Raw genomic sequence first — 20,831 nt, forward strand, 5'->3', positions numbered from 1 at the left:
ATATCATGGATATTAAACCCTTATCAGAAATGTGATTTCCAAATACTTTCTCCCATCAAGTCGGCTGCCTTTTGACCCTTTTGACAAAGTGCTTTGAGGTACAAAAGTGCTTAATTTTGAGGAGGTCCCATTTATTTATTTTTCTTTTGTTGCTCATGCTTTGGGTGTAAGGGTTAAGAAACTACTACCTACTACAAGATCTTGAAGATGTTTTCTTAAATTTTCTTCTAGGAGTTTTAAGGTTGTTGCTTTATATTTAGGTCCTTGATCCCTTTTGAATAATTTTTGACTAAGGTGTAAGATAAGTCCTCTTTCTCTCTTTTGGCTGTGGCTCCCAGCACCATTCATTGAACAGACTGTTTGGGCCCAGCTGGAGGGGAGCTTGACAGCCTTGTCAAAAATCTCTTGACCAAAGATATGAGGGTGTATTTCAGAGTTGTCCATTTGCTTCCATTGATCAATCTCTCTGTCTCTATGCCAGTACCTTGCAGTTTTTACTACTGGAGCTGAGTAATATCCTTTAAAGTCAAGAAGTAGGAGTCCTCCAACTTTGTTCCTCTTTATGTATTTTTTTCTATTTATTTCTAATTTTATCTTATTTGTTTTTGAATATTTTCATTTATTTTTATGGCTTTGTTTCTCAACAGGTATTATTTTTTGTTTTATTTTAAATATACTTTTTTTAAAAAAAAAAAAGATACTTAGATTACATAAATGTTACGTAAAAAAATACAGGGGGTTCCCAAATGCCCTGCTCCCAAACCCTCCCACATTTTACCACATTAACAACTTTTTAAAAGACATTTTTGGCTATCTGAAGCCCCTTACCCTTGCAAATAAATTTGATAATTGACTTTTCAATTTCTGCAAAAAAAAAAAGGGCTGTTGGGATTTTTATTGAAATTGTGTTCCATCTGTAAATCAGTTTGGGTAGAATTGACATCTTAACAATATTTAGTCTTCCAGTCCATGAACACAGAATGTCCTTCAATTTATTTAAGTCATCTTCAGTTTCTTTTGGCAATGTTTTGTAGTTTTCTGAATACAGGTCCTTTATGTCCATGGTTGTTTCCTCCTAAATAAATATTTGATTCTTTTAGTCGCTATTCTAAATAGAATTTTTTTCATGTTTTCTCCTCAGATTGCACAATAGTAGTATATTTTTGCTTTTGATTTTTGTGTATTGATCTTGTATCGCACCACTTTGCTGGATTCATCTACTAGTTGTAGTAGTTTTGTTGTGGCTTTTTCAGGACTTTATAGATATAGGATCATATCATCAGTGAGTAGTGAAAGTTTTACTTCTTTTATTTTTTTATTTCTTTTTATTCCTTTATGTGGCCTAATTGCTCTAGCTTGGACTTATAGCCCAATATTGAATAACAGTGGCAGCAGCAGGCATCCTTGTCATGTTCCTGATCCCAGCAGGAAAGCCGTCAGTCTTTCAACGTTTAGTACAACACTAGCAGTAAGTTTTTCATATATACACTTTACCGTATTGAGAGAGCGTCCTTCTCTCTTTTGGAGTGTTTTTCTCAAGAAAGGATTCTGTATTTTGTCAAATGCTTTTTCTCTATCAATCGCAGGGGTCATGTGGTTTTTCTTCTTTAATTTATCAATGTGGTTTATTATACTAATTGATTTTCTTGTGTTGAACCACCCTTGCATACCTGGGATAAAACCAGATATGCAAGGGTGGTGTAGAATTCTTTTAATGTGCTTTCGGATTTGTTTTGCAAGTTTTATTGAGGATTTTTGTATCTGTATTCATTAGGAATATTGATCTGTGATTTTCTTTTTTTTTTTGTAGTATCTTTATCTGGTTTTGGTATTAGGGTGATGTTGGTGTCATAGAATGAATTTGGTAGCATTCTTTCCTGTTCAGCTTTTTTTGAAGAGCTTGAGCAGTATTGATATTAGATCATCTTTGACTCGTTGGTGGAATTCACCTGTGAAGCCGTTTGGTCCCGGGCTTCTCATCTTTGGGAGGTTTTGATGACAGTTTCATGCTCTTCACTTGGGATTGGTTTGTTGAGGTCTTCTTGTTCTTCTAGGGTCAGTGTAACTGGTTCGTGTGTTTCTATGAATTTGTCCATCTTGTCTACATTGTCTAGGTTTTTGGCATTCAGTTGTTCATAGTATCCTCTTACGATCACTCTTATTTCTGTGAGTTCAGTGGTAATGTTCCCCCTCTCATTTCTAATTTTATTTCCATCTTCTCTCTTTTGTTCCTTTGTCAGTCTAGCTAAGAGTTTGTCAATCCTGTTGACCTTCTCAAGGAATGAACTTTTAGTTTTATTGATTCTTTCTATTGTTTTATTGTTCTTGATTTCATTTATTACTTCTGTGCTCTTTGTTATTTCTTCCCTTCATTTTGGTTTGTGATTAGTTTGCTGTTCTTTTTCTAGTTCCTGCAGGTGTGCAGTTAGATCTTCAGTTTCACCTCATTCTTCTTTTTTAATGTAAGCCTCGAGGGCTATAAATTTTCCTCTCAGAACTACCTTTGCCGTATCCCATAAGTTTTGATATGTGTTGTTCTCATTTTCATCCATCTCAAGATATTTGATGAATTCTCTTGCAATGTCTTCTTTGACCCGCTGATTATTTAAGAGTGTATTATTTAATCTCCTTGTATTTGTCAATTTCTCCTTTTCGCATCCATTATTGATTTCCGGTTTCATTCCATTATGATCAGAGAAAGTGTTTTGATAATTTCAGTCTTTTAAATTTATTGAGTCTTACCTTGTGATCCAGCATACGGTCTATCCTGGGGAAGGATTCATGAAAAGAATGTACAGCCTGCTGTTTTGGGGTGCAGGGCTCTAAAGATGTCTGTTGTGCCTAGTTCATTTATTTTTTATGTTTTCTTATTTTTTTTAATAAAGTTTGTTTTTTTAAAAGATTTGTTTTTACTATTTATTTCTCTCCCCTCCCCCACCCCCCTGCCCCAGTTGTCTGTTCTCTGTGTCTGTTCACGTGTGTGCTTCTGTGTTCGCTTCTATTCTTGTCAGTGGCACCGGGAATCTGTGTCTCTCTTTGTTGTGTCAGCTCTCCGTGTGTGCGGCCGCCACTCCTGGGCAGGCTGAATTTTCTATTGTGCTGGGCAGCTCTCCTTACGGGGTGCACTCCTTGCACGTGTGTAGGGGACACCCCTGCATGGCACGGCACTCCTTGCGCACATCAGCACTGCACATGGGTCAAGGAGGCCCTGGGTTTGAACCGTGGACCTCCCATGTAGTAGGCGGACACTCTATCCGTTGAGCCAAGTCTGCTTCCCAAGTTCATTTCTTATAATTCATGTTCTCTGTTTCTTTATTCTCTGTCCAGGTGTTCTATCCAATACTGAGAGTGGTGTATTGAAGTCTCCAACTATAACCATAGAAACCTCTATTTCTCCCTTCAGTTTTGCTAGTGTGTGCCTCGGGTCTTGGGGCACTCAGGTTAGGTGCATAAATATTTACCATAGTTATTTATTCTTGGTGAATTATCCCTTTTATTAATATATAATGACATTCTTCATCCCTTATAAGAGTTTTGCTTTTAAGATCTATTTTGTCTGATATTAGTATTGCTACTCCAGCTCTTTTTTGGTTACAATTTGCATGGAATATCTTTTTCTAACCTTCACTTTTAACCTGGTGGTGTCCTTAAGTCTAACGTGGATCTCTTGTAGACAGCACATATTTTTTTTAATCCATTCTATCAGTCTGTGTCTTTTGATTGGGGAGTTCAAGCCATTAACACTTATTATTATTACTATAAAAGCATTACTTCATCCTTTTTGACTTTTGGCTTTCTGTTGTCATATCTTCTTATTGTTTGTCTTTTTAGCCTTTAATTTACCCTTCTTAATAATCTTTTCTACACTCTTCTCCAGGTCTTCCTCCCTTATTTGTTTCCTTTCAGACTGCAGCACTCCCTTTAGTATCTCTTATAATTCTGGTCTTTTTGTAAAATACTCTTTCAGTTTGTATGTTGTCTGTGAAGACTTTAAATTCATGCTCATTTTTGAAGGACAGTTTTGCCTCATACACTATTCTTGGCTGGCAATTTTTCTCTTTCAGTATCTTAAATGCATCATACCCTTTAAATACATCTTGGCTCCATGGTTTTCGATGAGAGATCAGCACTTTTTATTGAGGTTCCCTTGTATGTGATGCTTTGATTTTTTTCTTGCTGCTTTCAGAATTCTCTTTTTATGCTTGATATTTGTCATTCAGAATAGTAGGTGTCTCAGGGTAATATCTGGGGGGTGGGAGTGGGGGAGGGGGCCATGGGGACTTGGTAACTCACGTTTGTCATTCTGTCCCTCACCGTCCTGGGAATTGTGTAGCACTGTCCTGGTCTGCTGACCCCCAAGCAGGTCCGGCGCACAGCTCTTGGTCTTTTGTCCATTGTTTTTGTGAGAGAGTTGAGCCCTGCCTGCCTATTCCAACACCGTCTTCCCAGAATTCTGTGTTGTTCTTTTTCAAGATTGTGTTGACTAACTGAGTCCCTTTGCAATTCCATATGAGTTTGAGAAATGACTTTTCCATTTCTGCAAAAGTGGCTACTGGAATTTTTATCAAGATTGCATTGAATTTGTATATTACTTTGGGTAATATTGCCATGTTAACAATATTAAGTCTTCCAATCCATAAACACAGGATATCTTTCAATATATTTCGTTCTTTAATTTCTTTAAGTCTTCCAATCCATAATTTGATGTGTTTAGTTCTTAATTTCTTTAAGCAGTTTTATAGTTTTCAATATGTCACATCTTTCACATCCTTGATTAAATTTATTCCAAGATATTATTTTAGATACTATTATACATGGAATTGTTTTCTTGATTTCCTTTTCAGATTGTTCATTGCTGGTGTATAAACACAATTGATTTTTGCATATTGATCTCATCCCTTGCAACTTTGACGAAGTTGTTTAATCTGTTAATAGTTTTCTTGGAGATTCTTTGAGATTTCTACATATTGGTTCATGTTACCCACAAATAGAGTTTTACTTCTTTTTGTACTAGGGCGTCCAGTACAATATTGAAAATTAATGGTGCAGAGTGGCTGTGGCTCAATGGTTGAGCACCTGCTTTGAGTGTGCAGATCCTGGGTTCAATCCCCTGTAACCTCCTAAAAAAGAAAAAAAATGTAATGGTGAAAGCGGGCAACCTTGCCTTATTCCTGACCTTAGGGAGAAAGCTTTCAGTCCTTTCACCATTAAGTCTGATGTTACTTCTTTGTTTATCATGTTGAATACATCCCCCTTTTCCTCATTTTCTGGGTATTTTTTATTAGGCTCCTCACCCGGTGGCAAGTCAAGCCTGGCCGTGGCCTAAGTCTTCTCCATGGTGGTGGGTGGAGAGCATGGCGCTTCGAGGTTCAGGTCCTCACTTGCCACAAAGCAGGAGGATCCCTTTAAGCCACGAATAGTGGGAGCCATGTAAAATGACAGCCCCCACCAGACCAAGATGGGTGTGTTAGAGCAGGGCTTCTTCACCCTTTCTGTTCCAAGGACCCCTCTGCCAGGCAGGTGAAAACCACGGGCCCTACTAAGTCCACACTACACTGTGTGTTATTTAATAGACACATCATACCGCACCACCACGTCCCCACAAGAAGAATGCTTTTTTGAAACCGTGCCCATGTGGGTGGGGAGGGCACATGAGGGCAGCATGATTAAAAAGTGCAGCACTCAGGACCGTTAACCGAGGGCTGGACCCTGACAGAACTTCCCTTCCACAGCAGCTGAGGACAACGAGCATTTACAGTGTTTGTCAGAGGCTGAGGGTCCATCTTTCTATTGATATGATGTGGTCAAGCAGGTCACAGATCAGACTATCAGAATTTCCTGGAAGAGAAGTCCAAGCAGCTTTATCAGCCATGAGCTCACAAACAGTCATTTCTCAAGGCTTGCTGTGTCTATGAAGAGTGGAATGCTTCTGTGACTGAAGCAGAAAGAACTGGAAGGTTGTGGGACTTGCAAAGCCATACATGCTACAGAAGTGTTCCCTCCTTTTCAGTTTTTTGAAGTGTTTGAGAAGGATTGGTGTTAATTTTTCTCTGAATATTTGGTAGAAATCACCTGTAAAGCCATCTGGTACTGGGCTTTTCTTTGTTCGGAGGTTTCTGATTACTGGTATAATCTCTTATTGTATTGGTCTTTTGAGATCTTCTATTTCTTCTTTAGAAATAATTTGGGTAATTTACATGTGTCTGGGAATTTATCCATTTCATCTAGTTTATCTGCTTTGTTTGCATATAGTTGTTCATAGTGTCCTCCCATAGTTCTCTTTATTTCTGTAAGGTCTGTAGTAGTGTCACCACTTTCATTTATGATTTCAGATATTTGGGTCCTTTCTCTTTTTTCTTTATCTACCTAGCTAAAGATTTATCAATTTTATTTATCTTTTCAAAGAACCAGCTTTTGGTTTTGTTGTTCTTTCTCAGTTGTTTTTCTATTCTCTATTTCATTTGTCTCCACTCTAATGTTTATTATTTCTTTCTGCTAAGTTTGTCTTTAGTCTGCTCTTTTTTTTCTGGTTCCTTCTGGTATGAAGTTAGGTTATTATTGAGCTGAGAAATGCCGTCTTTTTTAGTGTAGGTGTTTACAGCAATAAATTTCCCTCTCCCTGACCTTTAAACCTGGACAGTTTTCAGGGTTCAGTCTTCAGCCCTAACTCCTTTTTGTCTACCTTCATCGGGTGTCATCTGATTAAGTATCTCAGACTCAACATGTCTAAAATTAAACTTCTGATCTTACCCTGACAGCTGCTTTTTTCCTTTCTTCCCAGATTCTTGAAATAACAGCTCCATCATTCCTCTTGCTTAGACCAAAAATGTTGGTTTAACCTGACCCCTTTCTTCCTCATGTCCCTAACGAGTTCATTGATAAATCCAGTCAGTTTTATGCAGAATCTGTGCACTTCTCACCACCCATGTATGATCTTCCTGAGCCCTTGGATTTTTGCAGTAACCTCCCAGATGGTTTCTCTTCTCCCACCCACACCCTTTCCCCCATTTTATTCTCAACACAGCAGGCAGAACAGTCCTCTTCAAATATGTCAGTCATGGCACGCCTCTGCTCAAGCTTTCAATGGCTTCCCCTCTCACTGTGAAAGTAGTTCAGCCGATCTGTCTACACCCCCTGGCTTGACTCCTGGCTTGGCCTTCTGTGCAAGGCCGCCCTCTCTGCGGAGCTCACCAGAGCCTTCGTTTCTGTCTGAGGGAGAGAAAGGCCCCAGAAACTCTCAGTGGGAAGGGCGTTGCTGGGGTCACTCTAAGGAGGCAGGTCCAGAGAGAGGCCCGTGAGCCGCCCCTCGTCCCTCTCCAGGTTCTCCTCCGTAGGCAGTATAGTCTAGGTCTGTTCTGCAGCTAGCAAAAGGGAAGGAGGCTTTTGAGAAGAACTTCAGCCAGTGAGTTAGGTTTTTTAATCCTAATAATATAATGTGCATTATTAAGAAAGATGTCCATTTTTGAGAGAAAATCCACTCATTTAACCAGCAGTTTCTGAAAATTGGAGTTGTGTCTGTGAGTGTGCATGCAGTGCTTGAACTAATTGTAGTATAAATTGCTTATAGAAACCTGGAGGAGTAGTTCATTTTTTAAAAGTGGCTGCTCTTCTAGTGCATAAAAATGCATGCATTTTAATACTCCACAGCTTCTTTATGTTGGCATTGTGAACAAAGTAGTGTCGTGATTGATCATCATTTATTAAAAGGCAGTAAATTCAATATCTTAGTGAGTCTAGTGTTTCATTATTTCTACTTCATTTTTCTTACAGGACAAAGTCCTAAAAATATCAGCTCATCTCCAAGCATCGAGAGTTTGCCTGGAGGAAGAGAATTCACTGGCTCCCCACCTTCATCTGCTACTAAAAAAGACTCTTTTTTTAGCAACATCTCCCGTTCTCGCTCACACAGCAAAACTATGGGCAGAAAAGAGTCTGTAAGTATTTAAGGACGGATTTCTTTTTATCCTTCATTTTACTTTAGAGTGCTGCATGAGTAAAGCTACTTTAGTGCCTTGTTTTACAAAGCTCTTTAAAATTTTATGGACCAAGATGAATTATTTCATCAAAAGTACCTTAATTTTATTATTATAGTTTAGTTGTATTTTAAGGCTATGGTCATATTATACTGGGGGGGGAGGGAGAAAGGTAGAATCACTTTAATCTAGACCCTTCTTTCCTCTATTTTAAAGGCCCTTTCATCAAAGCCTGTGTGTTTGCTAAAAATTTAACAAACAGTATTATGCCAAATAAGAAATTTTGACACTTGAAACAAACCTAGCTGTTTTTCTATTTTAAATATTTCTTGAAAATTAAAGTAATCATTTTAATGTTCGTTCATAAAATTTTACAAATAACACTTAGGTGTTTATTTGTAACACCTGAAGTTATACAAATAACACTCTCGAGTATAAACAGCACGGGGCCAAGGGATGGATTGTCTCATAAAAGGCCAGAGATGGCACAGTGTACTGTGGCCCTGCAGCAGCCCGGGTCCAGCCTGCCAGCACCAAACTCAGATGATCACGTCTGCACGTTTTAAGAAATAGCCCACAGAAGCAGGGTTAGCCCGCTTTGCACACCTGGGCACCACACCAGGGCCTGCTCCTGGGTGGCCAGGCCTCGCACTTCCAGGGCTCCTGGCTGCTTTGCTTTGGCGTGCTCTGGCCCCAAGGCTCCCCATGCACAGACTTTTGGAGCCCTGGACCTGTAAGCCCCCCTCCACCCATTCCCTTCCCTTCCTCCCCAGGAGTTCAGGCGTCTTCCACGGGCCCTGCTTCCCCTCTGGCGGCGCTGTCACCCAGCTGGGCTGTGGCCGGTGTCCTGCTCTAAGGTCTCCCCTCCCCCTGCAAAGCAGGCCGAGGCCCCAGCACAGAGCTTGGATGGTGCTCCTCTACCCAGGCAGGCTTCTCCCTGGTCAGCTCCGAAATCCTTGAATTCAGACTCACTACATCATTGCCCTTTAAGATCCTTCGTATACATTTCTCAAAAGGATACATCTGAGGCATATCAAGTACCTTAACAATTTGGCTGTGTCTGAAATATTTATACCAGATTTCACAAGAAATAAGTGTTTAACCACATTTTATCACTGGTTCAATGTCTAATTTTCTAATATGGAGAACTCATCTGCCCTTTGGAAGAGGATAAATGTAAAGCTAGTAAAGAAAAAGTTCTAGCTGCTGCCACTGAAATGGCCTAATTTTTTTTTAAGTGCAAAACCTTTAAGGGATAATTACTTAAGTTTCAGAGAATAGATAGCAACATTATATCTCTCCGTGACTTGGTATGACCTTGGGCAAGCCCTTCAGAGTCCTGGTGCTTCACCAGCCTCATCTGCAAACTGGACTTCATACTTTGCTCTCTGAAGGCAAGAGAGTTGACAACACGCTCTCTTGGGTCCCTTTCAATGTGTAGGAACCACAGTTCTATAATTTGTTGAAGAGAAGAAGAGGACTTTTGGTAAAAGATGCCAGCTTGACTGTTATTCTCCCTCCTAAACTCTACTCCAAGTACAGTAAGAGTAATTAAAGTTGAATCCCCATATAATAAAAGAAATAAGAGAACAACAAAATTGTGTTACTTAGAAAGCAAATGGCAAGTGGTAACTAATTTAGCAGCCTAAGAAAAGTGAACCTTAAGTCAGCAGTCATTAAAGGCAAGAAGAAATTTGATTTACATTGCAGAATCCTCCAAAAAATCAGGAGCTAGAAGCAGCTCTGAAGTGGAACTAAAGACCCAAGAATTGGTCTTAAGTCTCTTCAGGAGGTAATTAGATTCCTTTCCCTACTCTGGCAGAAGACCAAAGGGTTTAATTCTCTGGAAAACCTAAAACAGAATGCCTCTAGACTGACAGAGATCAGGTATCGTTGAGTTTGCTAGAAAAGGAGTAAGAATAAGTTTAAATACTGAATTCGAGACCCTCAGACCCCCCACACACCCCTCCAGCTTTTTTCCTATAGCCCCATTGTATATATACCCTCCAGTCAGGAGAGTAGAAAAATTTCTCTAGACAAAAGAAAGAAATCAGTAAAACACAAAGTTTCTGACCTTGGGGATTCTTCAAGGAAACCACCAGTTCCCTTTACGGTTCACCCAACGGTCAACAAGCCCCATGTCAGCGCAGAACGACGTCCTGGCTTTGAAGGTGTGCACTATTGTATATGCTCAGGACAGCCAGGGGTCACCACTCCTAAGGAAAGCACCTGACTCGAAAATGGATAAAAATAAAAAGGAAGAAAAGCAACTGGGGAGGAAACAAGTCTCCACAGCAGAAGAAAACTTCAGAAAAATTACGTGAACAGTTTCAAGAATAGAAGGTAACCTTTGCATACGTGACAGAGAGCATGAATAAATAAGTCATTTAAAGAACAAATAAAAAGTAATTAGAAATTAAAATAGATCTGAAATATAAAACACAATAGAAGAGATGGAAAATAAACTTGCAGAAATCTTCCTGAAAGTAGAATATAAGACAGAAATGTAAGGTAAGAGAAAAAGGTAAAAAAAAAAAAAATTAGAAGATTGATTCATGAGGTTCAAAATCTAAAAATAAGAATTCTAGAAGGAGAGAACAGAGAAAATGAAGGGAAGGAAATCAAAGATAAAATTCAAGAAATTTTTCCACTAACAAAGGACCTGGGTCTTCAGATTGAAAAGGCTCCGCACAAGTGAAAACAAACCCACACCCAGACACACCACTGAGAAAATTCAGTGCTCCAGGGACAGATAGGTATCCTGCAGACTTTCAGAGTTAGAGGAAAAGGAAGATTTCCAGCCAAGGTTCAGGAATTAGAATAGCATGGACTTCATGATAGCAACTCTGAAATCAAGAAAACAGTGTAATAATGTCTTCAAAATTCTGAGAGAAAATTACTTCTAACCTAGATTCAACACTCAGCCAAACTGCTACTTAAGTATGGGGGTAGAATAAAGCCACTTTCAGACGTTCAAGATTCAAAAAAATTTTTTCCTATATACTCTTTCTCAGAATCCACTGGAGGATATACTCCACAAAAATGAGGGAATAAACTAGAGAAGGGTAAGACATAAGAACTAGAAAATGGGGGGTCAAGACAAGACATTACCCGGGATGGTGAAGTAGGCAGATCCCAAGACTGTAGCACGACTATATAGTAGGCCCAGAGGGCAGCAGCCAGCCCAGATTGGAGCACATTGGAAGGTTCCAGAAAAACTTCTCTAAAGAAGTGAAATTGGAAAAATGTGTGATACATTTGAACAAATTGAGAAATTTACACAATTAAGAGTGAGTTTGGTTTGAATTAGTGATACATTCATCTAAAAAAACCTAAGCCAATGAGAAACAGTACTTTTGCTAAGTCCAAAGAAAAGCAAAGTATGTACAGGAAATGACACAAAGGTTATAATAAACCATATGATTGAGCTGTGGCTAGAATTTGCATACTCATCATTATGTAATCTAATCAAAATTATAGCTATTGAGAGGAAGTTGGGGTATTGAAACTGTGATTAGAGTGGGCAGGTGGTAGCGGGCAGTAGAGCTAAGTCGTCATCTTCCATCGTGGGAAGCAGTGTACACTGCTCTAGAAAAACCAAGAAGAAGCACTATAAACCAAGAAATGCAGAGGTACCAGAAGAAAAATAAAAAAATAGCTGAAGGCTTGGCAGTGGTTGCTTCTGGGGACCAGGAAGTAGAGGGCAGGCCTTGGGAACCGTTTCCATAAGAAGCCAGACAGAATCATTTGAGCCTTCAGTGTGTTGTGTACACAACTTAAAGCAAAAGTAACAATTAAAATTACAGCAGAAATATAATTTATTGACATAATAAATTAGAGAGGAGCTATTTGCCTGCATGAAGAACATGTCTGTGAAGATAAGAACCAGAATAAGGGAATAACAAATGAGTAAAGCATATGGAGACAAGTTTCATTTGCATTATATCACATTTTGGTGGCATATGGATTATTCTACAATACCAATTAATTTTCTTTTACAGTTATACTGTAATTCAAAACCGAGAAGTTGAGTAAAAATAGAAATAGAATAAGTCTAATTCCCTGTATAGATATGCTGTGAACTAAGGAAGAGAATGCCAAGTTACTGTATTTCCTAAGTGTGGTAAAGAAGGCAGAAATTTCCAGGAGAAATTCATGGTTTCCAAGTAATAGATTTATCTTACTTTATGAAATAATATGTGACGGTCACTGCTCTGTGCCAGGTAGTCCAGCTCTCCTCCCTTCTGGGCAGAGTCCCCTCCTGCCTGGAAGGTCAGGCCCGCATGCCTGGCGCTGCCCAGTGGTGTCTGAGCAGAAGCGATGGCGCAGCGCCCTGGCGAGCACGTCCCCGCTCTGTCCCTGTAAGGAAGCCCCCCTGGCGAGCCGGCCGACGTGGAGGACGAGTGCGAAAGAGGCCTTTATCACCTGAGGTTTCATCACAGCACAGCGGCGTGCAGTTGGAAAGTGCCCAGAAGCACACCCGAGCGGCTCATGCACCACCACGGAGCGCACACCTACCGTCCCTGGGCCGGGTTTGCTTTCATGTCCAGCCAGTCTGATGTGATAGCAGGAGCACTCCGTGTCCTCCAAAGGTTCTAGGGGGTTTTCATTAAAATCGTCATCATCCGTTTCTCATGCAAGCGAGTGGCCAGAAATTGAAGCAAGGAATCTGTTGCTGTGATTTTTTAGTTTTGAAGAGAAAACTGGAAGGTTTGAAACGTTTTTCATTATCCATGCTTTATATAGCATGATAGTAAAATATCCTATAATAGCCTATAATTCCCTTTCCACATGGGGAAATAGTGGATTTCAGAAAATTTCTGATATTGGTTTGTGTGTGTGAGTAGGTTCTAGTATTTAAGCACATCAGCCAATTAGTATTTTTTAAATACTTCTTTTTATACACCTTTTTGCTATGCTTTGTGATAATGAAACACCCATCTCCAGAGGTCTAAAATTATCAGTGGTTCAGAATCCTCACTAAACCGCAGAAAGTCAAAACTTGTCTGAACTGGAAATTCCTGCAGAAAACAAGATGCATAACGAGGAGCTGCTTTCTGAGGCCTCCAGGACCGCTGGGGCTGCTCGCCCATGGCCATACTCATGGAATTTATATTGTTAATGTTCATGGACCCACTCTCATCATGGCAAAATAACAAAAAGTAAGTGTCAGGTGAATTAAAACAAATGAGAACATGCACCCTTACCCGCTTTTGGAAGTGCAGATAGCCTGAACACTGGCTAAGCTCCTCCACGCCATGTCCTAGAAGTCGGAACTGAAGGCATTGTATTCAAGTAAGAAATGTAAGAGAGCACCCCAGTTAGGGTGCTTGCAGTGGACTGGAGGAGCAGGAAACAATCAAAAGTTAAATAAGAATATTTAGTTCACCATGATGGGTAGTGTATGCCAAATGTCTTACGAGCCGTGAAGACAATCAACAGTGTGGGTTGAGAGGACGGGCCCTGTGGGCCGTGATTGTTCTAGAGCCTCCCTGTGAGAGATCCCACCTGAGTCACAAAGGCGTTTCTCCCCCTTTAAATGCAGCCATTTCCCCCCTGGGAAGGGGCGCCATTCTCTAGCACAGGGTGGCGGTGGCTAGTGAGTGGGCAGTACCAGGTCGGCTGTGGGAGTTCCCTTCCCCCACCTCCCCCAGCAGAATGTCCAGTAGTTGGGACTATATCAAGTTGCTTTTGGTAAAATTATGAGGAAGGATTATCTCAAAATGGCTTAAAGAATAAGGAAGTTTCTTGTTTCTTATTTAAATAGCAGGAGTCCTGGGATCGTGAGATGCAGGGTTGGATAGTCGGCTCTTCTTTCTACTCTGCCATGATCAGTGTGCCGAGTTGGGTTTTTTCCCCTCAACTTGCCCCGCTCATGTTCTTGAGAAGGCTGCCACAGAGCCAGCTGCATCTCCATCACCCTTTTCTGGAGGTTTTCATTGAGAGTTCCTCAGCAGGCTTCCCCTCCAGTCTCCCTGGCAAGACTTGAACTCCATGCCCGATCCTGAGCCCACCTCCAGGAGGGAGCGCAGGCGCCAGCCGGGTGGTGCTGCAGAGGCTCCGGAGCTCTGCCCGCGCACACGGTTCCTTCCTTCCTTCCCTGTCAGCATTCCTCTTTCCTCCGAATTTTCAGTCTCAGCTGAGGAAAGCTGTTGTATAGGCAAATCGTCACTCACACGTCAACTGTCAGAGTGATGGACGTGCCCTTCCTCGAGCGCTTGCATTTGAAGAGAGCCAGCTCTCTTGTCAGTGTGGTTTCCTGGTGGGCCTTCAGGCCGCCCGAGTTGGGATTGGTGGTGGGCAGAGGACAGAAGCCGGAGAGACTTCCCCAGAGGCCAGGATTCTGCTAGTTGTCGGAAGTGCCTGCTGGAAGTGCCTGCTTCCTGGGGACACACATTACGTGGAAAATGCTGATTACAAGGATTTCTTTATGGACTTGTGGGTGGAACTGAAAGCTGGCTCCTAGGATGCCTCTAATGACAGACGCTTTCAATTCCTACATATCTCATTGCTTAATGAATGTTAGTGATGGCTGAGTTAAAATACATTCCCATTCAAACAACAGTTTATTTACATGAATTGATATAAAATGAAGATAAATAGCAGGATTTTTAGCTTTTTTAAAGTCTTATGATAGGGATTTTTAAAAAATATACTTTTATTTACTTTTTTTAAAGATACTTAGGCTACATAAATGTTACATTAAAAATATAGGGAATTCCCTTATGCCCTCACACCCTCCCCCTCCCACACCTTCCCAAATTAAGAACATTCTTCATTAGTCTGGTATATTTGTTACAATTGATGAACACATATTAGTGCATTCCCACTAAGTGGATTATAGTTTACTCTCTCTCTTGCATAATTTTGTAAGTGATGACAAGATATGTAATAGCTGTATCTGTTATTGCAACATCATTTAGGACGTTCCAGTGTCCCAAAAGTTTCCCCATATTACACTTGTTTTTCCCTCTCCCTCCTCTCAGAACCTCCAGTGGCCTCTGCCTCCACATCATAAATAAAAATTCTTCCATTGCTAGAATTACAAGTCTGTAGCAGAATAGCAGTTAGTCTGCTCAAGTCCATCCTTCATTCCACGTCCTGATGTTTCTGGGATGGTGATGCCCACTCCTCTAATTGAGAGGGAGATTAAGTCCCATGGGACAGATAGCTGGGACTATCTTGCTTGCAGTTGTACACTCTCTCTGTTCCTTGGGATGGGTGTTGTCCATCATAATTTCCTTGTTAGTTATCCTGGGTGAGTTCAATGAACTGGAGAGTAGATGTTGGAACTCAGTTGAGATTCAGAGCTCAGCTGGCACACGAACAGCCCAAATATTTAAGTCTCTTGGACAAGCACCTGTCAACTCTAGTACTAACTATCGGTTCATATAGAAGGGGCAGAAGAGCCATGTGTAGGGAAACCACAACTGAGTCCTGCTCTGTCACCCTGGGGAGCGTAAATTCCAAAGTAGGGCCCACTGGCACGGCACCAAGCTCCTGAGCTGTCTGCCCTGCCTGTAGTCTGGATGCCTCCAGAGCCCTCAGGAGCCCCGCTCCTAGAGGCACTATTTACTGTGGCGGTCAGTGAGCTCGGCTGAGACGTGCGTCAGCGGAACCTCTAGGATGACCTTCCTACTCAATCTACAGCACAGCTGAACTCAGACGTTTGAAGCATGGCGTTTAATTGGTCGTTTGCTATTACGTTAACCTTGCTGATAGAATGTTCAAAATCTGTCTGCAAGGGCATGAGCTCAGAGTCGGTGGGTTGGGGGGCCCCAGAGAGCTTTGGACAAGTATTTTTAATTGATTGTTTACTGGAGTATTCTAGATCAAACCACAGATGTCATGTTATTTCACCCATAAAAATGCATCTCTAACTGATAAGAAATACACACACGCATCGCACACACACAAAACAGGACCACCGTGCTGTTACTGTGCCTCACAGAATTAACAGTGATTCCTTAACGCAGGGGTTCTTAACCCATTTGGTACCACGGACCCCTTTACCAGTCAAGTGAAAACTATGGACTCCTTACTAAGACCACACTATAAGGTACTATTTAATAAATACATCACACTCCACCAACACATCCCCACAAGAATAATGATTTTTTGAATTTCAATTCGAGTTCATGGACCCCTGGTTAAGAACTCCTGCAAACATCTTCTAATACCTAGCTATTATTGTATTATAATTTCCCCCAGTTGTCTCTAAAAATAAACTTTACTTGGGTTCACATTATATACCAAATAAGGTTGATCATTGCATATGGGTGTTATGCCTATAAAGTCCCTTATCAGGAAAGCTTTTGAACTCAGAAAAATCACATCTCAGAATTGTAAACTTCTTCAGACGTGGAAAGTGGTGGGTGCAGTGACAGCAGGGGCTCGTGGCCATCTGACACCCTAAAATGAGGCTTCTGCCTGCGCAAATGCTCACTGTTCCTCAGACTGCAGGGAAGAGCATCGGGGCTAAGTATTTAGATTGCGGCTTTGTAATTCATAAAACTCTCATTCTGGAAAGCAGCAATTAATTCCCTGGATAGGAAAGCAAAGAATTAAAAACCAGACTTATAAATCAAGGAAAAGAGATGTCTTTTAATTTTGCTCCTTGGATCCACTGTGGTCTCCGTGACAGGTTGTCAACTGCCCTAATTTTTTTCTTGTGGTTCTCTCTTAGGCAGTTTTATTTTTACAGCCATTTTAAATGTTATACTCTAATCCACTTTAAGCTATCATAAATTTACTCTTAGGTTTCTTAGTCTTGTTTGCAATTCTTGGCTTCTTTGACCAGCTTTATTTTTTTTTTCATTGGAATCATGCTTTGTATTTTCTCCAATTATGTCATTACATATGCATTACTGGCTATGAAAAGAAATATCTTCAGATTATTAAGGAAAAGTATTTGTTATTAATATCTTCCATGTCAACTCCCCTTCTTCATTTTTTGTACTTTTGTTAGATTAAAATATATATTAAAAACATAAAAGGGAAAACAAAAAAAAGACTTTATCCACAGTTTTCTCTAATATACACACATACTTAATGTAATCACAATAACATTTTAGGGTATTTTCCTAGTAGATATCCTTGATATGCTTTTACTTGTTTTTTTAACAAACCAATTTTATCAGTCCATATTAATAAAGCGTAAGTCGATCCAAAGTGTACCATCATTGATGTTCATTGTAATCACATTTGTGCACTCATCCCTTCAGTCCTCATAGAGCATATTCATTATTCCAGGAATAATCCTAATATACAAAAAACAGAAAACTCCTCACCTCTCCGTCTCTCTGTGCTTCCTCTCCCGTACATAGCTGCTATTCCTTTTCCTTCTCTCTAGTTTATTTGTATTTATATTTAAGAACAGTTTTATACATGCACTGTCACCTTATTTATGTTATACGTGAGGTTTTACTGTCCTATACAGCCCATGGTACAGTTGTTAGCTTTCCTTCTAGTAATTATACATGACCTTAGACTTTCCCTTTCAGTCACTGTCACATCCGTACAATAGCTCAGCTAGTTACAAACACCGTGATGCTTTCACCATTTCTATTCATTTCCAAAGATTTACAAACAACGTTTTTACCAATTCTGCACAGATTAACCCTCAGCTTTCCAATCTCTAACATTATTCTATTTTCTGGTCACCTGTATTCTAATTAATAACTCCGTGAGTTTACAAAACATATTTAGTTCACAATAGCCCAGTCATATAGTATTTGTCCTCCTGCGTCTGGCTGCTTCACTCAACGTAATGCCCTCCAGCTTCTTCCCTGTTGTCATGTGCTTCACGACTTCGTTTCTTCTCACTGCTGCATAGTATTCCATCGTGTATATATACCACGGCTTATCCATTCATCTGTTGATGGATACCTGGTGTATTAGTCAGCCAAAGGGGTGTTGATACAAAGTACTAGAAGTCTGTTGGGTTTTATAAAGGGTGTTTGTTTGGGGTAGAAGCTTCCAGTTACCAGCCATAAAGCGTAAGTTACTTCCCTCACCAAAGTCTTTTGCCATGTGTTGAAGCGAGATGGCTGCCGACGTCTGCCAGGTCCAGCCTTCCTCTTCCTCCTAAGGCTCCGTGGTCCCAGCTTCTTCTGTTCTCAGCTATAGGCTGGCAGAAGGCACTGGCCTTTCTCTCCAGGCTCCTTTCTCTCCGGCTCAGCTGCCCTGCTCTCTCACAAGGTCAGCTGTGGACTCTCAGGCTCTCTCCCAAGCCTCTGCAGGGGCTAACAGAGCCTTCTCTCTGTCCTCGTGTTGCTTCTCTGTGCCTTACTTCTCGGGGCTCCAGCATTAAAACTCAGACTCTCTCCTCTGCCTTGTCATTTTCTCTTTGAGTCCCCGCTCAGCAAGGGGAATCAAAGCCTTAATCATAATTTAATCAAGTAAAAATGAAACTTCTGAATCTAATACAATCTAATCCTCTTTCTCAGAGGAACAGAGCAGTTTACACACATAATCCAATATCTGTTTTTGGAATCCATAAATAAGATCAAACTGCCACACCTGGATTGTTTGCAACTTTTGGCAATTGTCAGTAACATTGCTGAGAACATGGGTGTGCAGATGTCTGTTGTGTCACTGCTCTCAGTTTCTCTGGGCGCATACCCAGTAGTGGTATTGCAGGGTCATATGGCAAGTCTATGTTCAACTTCCTTAGGAAGTGCCAATCAGTCCTCACAGGCTGTGCCATTCTGCATTCTCACCAGCAGTGGGTAAGTGTTCCTTTCTCTCCACATCCTCTCCAACGTTTACAGTTTCTGACTTCTTAATAGTGGCCAGTCTAATAGGTGTGAAGTGATACCTCATTGTAATTTGGATGTGCATTTCCCTAATCACTAGTGATGTGGAGCATTTTTTCATGTGCTTTTTCACCATTTGTATTTCTTCTTCGGATAATTGTCTTTTCAAGTCTTTGGCCCATTTTCTTAATTGGGTAGTTTTTCTTTTTAGTGTTGAGTTGAATGATCTCCTTATATATATATATATATCATGGATATTAAACCCTTATCAGATACGTAATTAACGAATATTTTCTCCCATTGAATTTACTTCTTTTTCACCTTTTTGACACAGTGCTTTGAGGAGGTCCCGTTTATCTGGTTTTTCTCTTGTTGCTCTTGCTTTGGGTATAAGGTTTAAGAAACTACCACCTACCACAGGATCTTGAAGATGTTTTCCTACGTTTTATTCTAGGAGTTTTATGTTAAATGATTAAGAAATAAACACTACAATCAGTATGGCACTTTACTTTGAAAAAGCCCTGAAGCCTGACTGGGAACCCGGGAAGCCGCCCAGCAGCCTGTGAATTTCCGAGCAGTTTGGGAAGGGAAGTCTCCTGAAACCTGATGGCGTTAGCCCCGCCTGGGGGGATGTCGCCCACAGCCCGTGGTGCCCCCAGGGACCTGGCAGGCACTGGAGGGGAGCAGGCTGCTTGTTTCTGCACGCTGGGTTCAGCGAGGTGCCCTTTTCTGTGTTCACCTGGAGTTTCTTGCAGATGAAATCTCACTTAAGCAGACGTGAAGTTTGTGGTGTGCTCACTTGTTTGCTAACACATCAATCTTGTTGGAACAAAGTCACATTTTCAGAACAAGCACTATAGCAGAATATCCACACTGGGTTTGACACGTAGCCTCTGACTTTGGCGGGTGAGGATATCAAAAGAGTACACTTTTGCACCCGTCTTTTATTCTCATTTCCGTACCTGACTGTTCCGCATTAGGAATTTTAGCCTCCTCCATTTTATTAACGCCACGACCCCAGCTTGTTCCCTGAGTGAACGGCTCCCACAGGACTGGGCTCCGCTCCTTGCCCCCGCGCATCTCAGCGCCTAGCAGGGCCTGCCAGCCTCATCGCCAGGCCCCCTGCAGCCCCCAGCCCCCCGGCAGCCACCATCCCCTAGCCCCCCTGTAGCCCTCAGCCCCTGCAGCCCCAGCCCCCCTGCAGTCCCCAGTCCCCCTGCAGCCCCCACAGCCCGCAGCCCCCAGCCCCCCTGCAGCCCCCAGCCCCTGCAGTGCCCAGCCCCCCTGCAGCCCGCACAGCCCCCAGCCCCCCGGCAGCCCCCCGCCCCCCTGCAGCCCTCAGCCCCTGCAGCGCCCAGCCCCCCTGCAGCTCCCACAGCCCCCAGCCCCCCTGCAGCTCCCACCCCCTGCAGCGCCCAGCACCTGCAGCCCCCACAGCCTGCAGCCCCCAGCCCTTCTGCAGGCCCCAGCCCCCTACAGCTCCCAGCACCCCTGCAGTCCCTAGCCCCTGCAGCCCCCAGCCCCTGCAGCTACCAGTACCCCTGTAGCCCCCAACCCTCCTGCAGCCCCCAGCCCCCCTGCAGCCCCCAGCCCCCCTGCAGCCCCCAGCCCCCCTGCAGCCCGCAGCCCCCAGCCCCTGTGAAGTGCACAGCTGCTGCAGCGCTCTGGCAAAACCTTCTGTCTCAAGTCTCTTCTTTCGTGCCATACTGTCTCTTCTAACCAAAATGACTCCGGGGCCACAAAACTGCTAGGCTTCCTTCCAGGCTCTGCGCACGCCGTGGGTCCCAGCTTGCCCCCGCTGGGGCTTTATGCACTGGCCGCAGGTCCCCGGGCCCTCGTTCGTGGGGATGCAGGAGGCCGCCTCAGACCTACAGCGGCAGCATCTGGAGGCGGCGCGCGTCCTGCATAACTGCAGAGGCTGCCCTGCTGCTGAACTCCAAGGACCAATGCTTGTACTCGGTTAGAGGGCACTTGCAGGCGCTGACCTCTGCCCTTGCGTCCCCTTTGGCGAATGCTGTCCCTAGCCCTCAGCAGGCGAGTAGCAGTGAACGCGTGCTGCTGAGGGTTCCACAGGCTGTGCCAGGCATCAGATGTACTGACT

The 20,831-nt window shown here is 42.3% G+C and overlaps 1 protein-coding gene across 1 annotated transcript in view; it reads left to right on the forward strand.

The window, feature by feature from the left end:
• TBC1D5 (TBC1 domain family member 5) overlaps positions 1-20,831 on the forward strand; it is a 589,141-nt gene that overhangs the window by 540,381 nt on the left and 27,929 nt on the right. The window contains exon 21 of the mRNA XM_058290770.2: positions 7,771-7,934. Within this exon, the coding sequence (XP_058146753.1) occupies positions 7,771-7,934 (164 nt within the window). The remainder of the gene's footprint in view (positions 1-7,770; positions 7,935-20,831) is intronic.

The sequence above is a fragment of the Dasypus novemcinctus genome, chromosome 31, assembly GCF_030445035.2.
Source record: "Dasypus novemcinctus isolate mDasNov1 chromosome 31, mDasNov1.1.hap2, whole genome shotgun sequence".
In the NCBI taxonomy this organism is placed as follows: Eukaryota; Metazoa; Chordata; class Mammalia; order Cingulata; family Dasypodidae; genus Dasypus; species Dasypus novemcinctus.